Genomic DNA, 6941 nt, shown 5'->3' with positions numbered 1-6941 from the left:
GTTGCCATAGAAACAGGGCTCTTACTGGATGCCAAACTCGGACGCAGGGGACTACCCTGTGCCACGAGAACTTGCTCCACACAGCGCGCCACCAGGGGCCCTGGTGACACACACCAGAGTCCAGCCAGGCTGACGAGACCTAGAGCCACCTGCAGGAGGACAGCCTCCCGGCGTCCCCTGCCCTCCCCCAGGGCACAGAGGCCCCTGTGCCCTGCCCTCCTGGCCCGACTGGCCTCCCGCTGGCACTTTAATGTGGACACGTCACCAACACCCTAAAGCCCAGGGGATTTCACACAGATTCTGGCAAACCTGGAGGACCTGGACCCTGTGGCCCGTGTCCCCACAGAGGACAACTGGCCTGAGCTGAGCAGCGTGGGTGGGACAGCTCCCGGTGCCACTGTCACCTCCAGTCAGCCTCACCTCCGCCCGGCCCAGACCCACACGGTGCTTGGCTCTGCGGAGGGACCCAAGGAGGGACACACGCAGGCCACCACAGCTCTTCAGGCCTACCACCCACTCTGACCTTGACCTGAGAGGTTTCTCAGGAAGCAGAACCGAGGAGTCAACATCGGCCCCACTGACCCTCGACACAGAGAGAACCGAGTCCACCTTGACGTAACACAGGTCAGGTGTCACGGGCTGTCACAGCCTGTGTGGTGGCAGCCTGGGCTGCTGAGGTGTCTGTGGCACAGTCCCTGTGGCCTTCTCCCGACACTCACGGTCCCCAGAACAGAGGCCCACGGCCGCCCCCTCCCCCCCACCAAGCAGGCTGCCCAGGCTCCGTCACAAGATGCAGTGGCCTCAGCGAGGGGAGGGACAGGGTTGGGGCTGCAGGGGTAGCCCAGCCCTGAGCGGGGACGCGGCCCCCCCAGCTGACACAGGCCCGCGTGCGCTGACAAACCTGAACGGGTCTCTATGTGGCTGGACGAGGGCCGCCGGGCGGCTGCACTTACCGGTTCCTCTGCTGAAGCAATATTAAATACTCATCGTGCCTCTCATCAAAGTCTGTCACCATGTCCTTAGTGTCACCCTGAAAGGAAGAAACAGAGCGGTGTGACACCGGAATGCAGGGACGCCTTCACTGAGACCAGCGCTGGCTGCGCGCACCACCCGGGAGGCCGAGAGGCGGAGGCCGAGAGGCAGAGGCCGGGCTCCCTGGGCGCGTCGCTCGGGCGACCCAGGGCCCCAGAGACCGTCTGAGGGCCCAGAGGGCCTTCGACACACGCAACTTCCACCGTCGACCAAGGGGCTGGTTCCCGGGCTGGCTCCTGTCCATTCCTCGTGTACCTCTAAAGTCAGGGGCCTGCCCTGCCCTGGGCCTTAGCCGTCTCTTCTCTCAGCGCTCATGACGTAGGGACTGGACTGCGTGTCCAGGGGCCGCCCAGGCCAGCTGTTCAAAGGGGACCTCGTGCTCTCTCGGCCATTGCAAGAGGAACGCTGCTTATCACACACACCGCGGCCATTACAGAAACAGACGCCCTGAGAGCGAGGGCCGTGAGGGGACAGCGGCCATCTGCACCTCCACTTGCGGAGACAGGGCTCTGTGGGAGACCACTCGGGGCCCTGCTTCCTTCCTGCCTCTGAAGTTCTCTGTGCTCCTCCTGGGTCACGTGGTCTCAGCTCAGAAGCCAATCAACATGGAGCTTCCCTTGGCCACAGCCGAGTCCTGGTTTAGGGGTGGAATGACCAAGTCCGCCTGGGACTTTGATGATCCCTAAGGAAGGAGCTGCCCTCTTTCCCCTGGGGAGCTGGGCAGGTGACGTGCGGCCTGCAACTGCCTGAGAATAAAGCCAATTAAAAAGACAGCAGATCCAAGAGACGGAGAGACGTAGGTTCCTAACGACATCATTTGAGTCCCTGGGTCCACCCAGGCCTGAAGAATGATCTGGACGATACATTCGTGGCTTTAAAACTCCAGGTGAGCCTCTGTGCTCTCTTACAGATTTTAAGTAATAAACCATGATCTGACCACCAGAGACAAGCCCTGATACAATTATCACTGCTTTATGGAGGAACGATGAACGCGTGATACCTAGATACACGTCAAGTGACACACGCATGCGCGAGTCAAGCCTCGGTTATCATTTGATGATATTCCTCTGGACGCTCTCCTTTGCTCACAGCGTACACAGACGTCTGCACACACACGCACACACACAGACACACACACACGTTCTTGTAAACAAAAAGGAGGTCACACTACAGACATATAATCTGTAAACAGCTTTGTGATTTGCTGCTTCTTAAATAACTTTTTGACAAGAGATGGATTAAAAATACAGTGTCAACTTGGCGTTGGTCACGAGTGACAGAGATCAAGATCTCTGTAATTGGCAAATACAGCATTTGGAACAGAAATGCGGTTTGTGTGAGAATCCTTCTGATCATCAGGGGAAGGAGAGAAAGAAAGGAATTTCCACCATTCTCTTCTTATCGTCCCCAAATCTATTTTAACCCTATTAGTCTACTGGAACCCTCCCTCAGGGGGACCTGGGCCCACCTCAGATGGTCCCCACCCTGTGATGGTTTGGCTTTAGCGATGCACAACTGTTCCATCTTTCAATTTCAGTTCAGTGGTCACTGAATTCCACTTGGTTAGGAACCAGGTTTTACAGATGGTGTGAGATGGTCTCACCCAGATGAAGGCTGCTGTTCAACGTCCCAGCAGGTTCACGGCAGGCGGGGCTAAGTCACGGTGGTTGCTGGGTTAGGTTTATCAGATGCATTTCCTTTTTCTTTCTTTTTGGTACTGGGGATTGAACCCAGGGGGGCTTAACCACTGAGCAGCATCCCCTGCCCTTTTTAATATTTTAGAGACAGGGTCTCATTAAGTTGCCTAGGGCCTCACTAAACTGCTGAGGCTGGCTTTGAACTCGCGATCCTCCTGCCTCAGCCTCCTGAGCTGCTGGGATTCCGGGCCAGCACCAGCGTGCCCAGCCTAAGTGCGTTTTCAATAACGGCATTTTCAACTTCGATGGGCCTATTGGGGTGTAGCCCCCTGTAAGTGGGGGCGCCCTGTGTAATGCTCTTCTCTCCTCCTCCTCGGCGGCTCTGGGCTGTGGGGACTTACTGCTGACCTCCCCTTCCCCACTCTCGACTTTGGCAGTGCTGCTTCTGGTGGCCCTTTGCCTGACCTCTGCTGTGCATGGTCAGTGTCTGTCTGTCTCCTTCTGCCTTCACATCGCCCTCCAGTTACAAAAAGTGGGGTCCTCTGGTGGGGATCCCAGAGTCACTCCTAGGGCAGCTGAGGGCCCGATGCCCCCCTCCCCCGCGTGCTGTAGGCCCCGGACGCTGCAATCTGCTTATCTTACCTCTCCCCTGACCCCCTCTCTCCAGAGCCATGGGGAGAGGACACACTGTGGCCACCTCTCCTCGTCTCCTGACGTCTGTGGCTCCTGAGCCTCCCTGGGCCCTGCCAGCTAACCTGGCCAACCAGGACCGTGCCATCGTAAGAAAGGGTGATCTCAGAACGTTACCAGAATCGTTTAAAGACAACTGGCAGTAGGCACTGACCTCTCTGGCTTCCTGAGGTGCCCACGCAGGCTGCTCTGTCCTCCCCTGGCTCCGGGAACCCGCCTCATCCTGGGTGTTTGGAAGGCACAGGAGGCCTCAGCCCTCGGGAGCAGCGGCTGCAGGACGCTGGCTCTGGGGAGAAGGCTCAGCGCCATCCAGAAGGACAACGTGTGTGACGAGGACCATTCACGGGGCATTTCCATAGACAAGAGTCTCCTTTGATCTCCACAGCGACTCTCGCAGTGGTCATTATTGCTCCATTTAGCAGACAAGGAAATGCATCTGTGCATCTTCCCAGAACACAGATCCCTCCACCGTAATTTACATGACCATTTTGAAACACCGAAATGACCGCAGATACATTATGGAACGGAATGAAACATTTGATGGCATTTTTAGAAGAAATAGGGACTTCAAAGAGTCCAAGTCTGTGCTGGGCTGGCCTGGCCCTCTCCCCACCCGCCAGGGTGAGCATCTAACTCTCCTGCGCCAGGAAGGAGCTGTCATTAGGAAGACTGGAGGAACAAGGCCAGCCTTGCTGCTTCTCGAATGCTGATGTGACAGAGCACCTGGGCGTGCGGATCCGACTCAGCGGGCCTGGGAGGGGCCCGGGAGGGGCCCAAGGGCGCAGTTCACATGAGCTCCTGGTCTGGCCTGGGGACCACACTTAGAGGAGCGAGGTCCGCACTAGCCAGCGTGACCCCTCGCTCTTCTCCTGACCACCACCCGGTCAGCTGGTCTCTGAGCTGGCCTGGGGAACATGAGCTCCGAGTGCTCCCCCGGCTCCACGTCACAGTGCGGCCACCTCGCTTCTCTGTCGATACAGTCAGTGGGTGACGTGGGACCTGCCTGCTGTGGTTTGGAAATACACGGCTCAGGATGATATCTGGGCCCCAGGGTAACAGCACGGGAGGTGGTGGGACCCTACGAGGTGTTTGGGTCGTGAGGGCTCTGCGTGCTTGAGGGGATGGGTGAGGCTGGGATGGGCCACGCCTGCAGGAGCGAGCAAGCACTCATTCTCCCGAGACTGGTCAGCTTCTGTGAAGCGGGTTGTCACCCAGCCAGGCTGTCCCTAGGATCTGTGTCTTTCTCCCAGGCACGTGCTTGCCCTTCTGCTTTCTACCATGTTCTATTCTCTTCCTCCTGGCTCCTGGGCTGAGGCCCACGGTGTGTGTATGAGGCAAGAGCTCTGCGCTGAGCCACATCCCAGCCCCCCATTCCACCATGTTCTGCTGCTCCTTGCTGGGAGCTGTGGCCATGCCCTTTGGTCTTCCCACGCTCCAGAACCAGAAGCCAAATAAATTTCTTTTCTTTATACATCACCCAGACACAGGTTTCCACTATAGCAACAGAAGACAGACTAAGACAGGGTTAAATGTAGAGTGGAGGTCATAACAGTGGGGAGGACTTAGTAAAGCACCCATCACTTATAAAGTTCTCGAGATGACCCCTCATTAGTCACATCGACACTTACAGAACTTTGTTACTGAGAGAGTATGAATCCCAGCCCCTGCCACCCCACCTGGTGCTCGCCCCTGACCTGCCTTCTGAATTACCTTCCAGTCTCCAAAGATTCTCCAGACTCCAGCTCAGTTCCAAAGTCCCCATGACCCCTCCCTTGCCACCCTCACCCCCATCCCTTAAGTTCATCCCCAAACCCTTCAATTAGTGTTAAATTATATACAATACACTGGGAAATGGCACAGAATTAAGTGAACATTGTTAGCATCTACATAAACTGCTCACTGATCATCTGGGGATTTGGAGACTTGTGTGTGTGTGTGTGTGGGGGGGGGGGAATCCTGAATTCTATTTACCTCTCCTGAGCCTCAGTTTCCTTATCTGCAAAAAGGGGATATTCACACTGTCTACCTCACAGGGCTGCAATTGAATCAACTAGAATAAAAGTGGAAGTGGTTTAGGATCATTTTCCTTCTTGTTTTTCTCCCTTTTTAAAATTTAGTTTTATTTATTTTTAATTTTTTGGGACTGGGAATTGAACCAGAGGTACCCAGCCCCTGAGCCACATCCCAGCCCTTCTTATTTTTATTTTTTATTGTATTTTTTTATTTTGAAACAGGATCTCACTATTGCTGAGGCTGGCCTCAAACTTGTGATCCTCAGGCCTCAGCCTCTAGAGTTGCTGGGATTAGAGGCTCTGGTTCTTCTTCTGAATTCCCACCTTGGATCACAGATTCCTGGGGGGCAGCCTGCAGCATGGGGGAGGGACAGTGCAAGGGAAGGCTGGGCTTCACTGTGGCTGAAGTTGATCAAGCACTTTCCATGGGCCAGGCCAGGCCAGGCCCCCCTAACCCTTTCCATGCCTGACTTAGTTCACCATCGCCACGCGCCTAGTGGGGCTCAGCTCCGCCTCCCTCGCAGGGCGCTGCATTTTGCTGAGGCTTTAGTTCCTTGCTTATAGAATGAAGGTAGGAAAACCTAAGCCACCAGCAAAGGCGTCACCTCCCTGCAGAGGGCCCAGTTCATCCCCACTGTCTTCCATGGACATTTATCAGGTGCTTGCTGTGTACATATGTGACAGTTCTCTTATCCTGTCCTGCCCTGCCCTGCCCTGCCCTGCCCTGCCCTGCCCTGCCCTGCTCTATTCACCCTATCCTGTCCTGTCAACCAGGGCCCCATGCCCACGAGGCTCTGCTCTACCACTGAGCTAAATTCCTGGCCTGCAAATAGGTCAGCAAGAGCTCTGGCCTAGTGGACATTTGCCCATGCAGAGGCCATGTGGCGTAGCCACTGATCGGGTTGGGTGGCACTTTAGGGGTAGCTCCAGTGTCGTAGAACACAGTACTGAACCCTGGACAGACAGCGCTTTACATCCTTTCTTTGTTAGCATAATTGCTATTGCACTTTGGGACCTTTATTAAATACAAGAAGGACTATCTGAAGATGAGCATGCGGTGCTGTCAGAGCCCATCAGATAACCAGATGGCTCCTGAGTCTCCAATGGGCAGGTAGCGCACACAGTGTGGACACACTGCACAGAGGAAAGATGGACGTTCCAGGAAGGAAGGAGCGTGGGCATGGGGTTTAATCCTGCTACTCTGAATGGCATGTGACTTAAAACTTATTGTTTATTTCTGCAATTTTCCATTTAATATTTTTGGACTGTAGCTGACTGCAGATAATTGAAACCACAGGAAGAAAACTTCAGATAACGGGGAACCACTGTACCCCAAGTTGGACTGCTTCTTCCCCATCTCCTCTCCCAGGCTGGGCCACAACCCCCGTGGGCCTTCCGAGGCTGCCCTCATCCCTGCAGGCTGCTCCCCGACACAGCTGGGGACCTGATGAAAGGTGACTGGAACTACACTGTCCCTTTGCTCGTATCTCGCGTGGGCTCCTCACCAGGACAGCCACCCAACAGCACTGAGTCTCTGCTCCCACCTCTGACACCCCCCCCCCCCCCCCCC

At 55.6% G+C, this 6941-nt stretch overlaps 1 protein-coding gene across 6 annotated transcripts in view; it reads right to left on the bottom strand.

Annotated features, from left to right (window-relative positions):
* The window catches only part of Katnip (katanin interacting protein), a 142725-nt gene that overhangs the window by 93677 nt on the left and 42107 nt on the right, over positions 1-6941 (bottom strand). For all 6 annotated transcript variants that reach the window (XM_048789697.1, XM_048789696.1, XM_048789695.1 and 3 more), the window contains one exon: positions 954-1030. In XM_048789697.1, coding sequence (XP_048645654.1) covers positions 954-1015 — 62 coding nt within the window. In that variant the 5' untranslated portion in view covers positions 1016-1030. The remainder of the gene's footprint in view (positions 1-953; positions 1031-6941) is intronic.

The sequence above is a fragment of the Marmota marmota genome, unplaced genomic scaffold (genome assembly GCF_001458135.2).
Source record: "Marmota marmota marmota unplaced genomic scaffold, marMar, whole genome shotgun sequence".
NCBI lineage: Eukaryota > Metazoa > Chordata > Mammalia > Rodentia > Sciuridae > Marmota > Marmota marmota.
The sequence above is the reverse complement of the archived record's forward strand: the minus strand, read 5'-3'. Positions and strand labels throughout refer to the sequence as shown.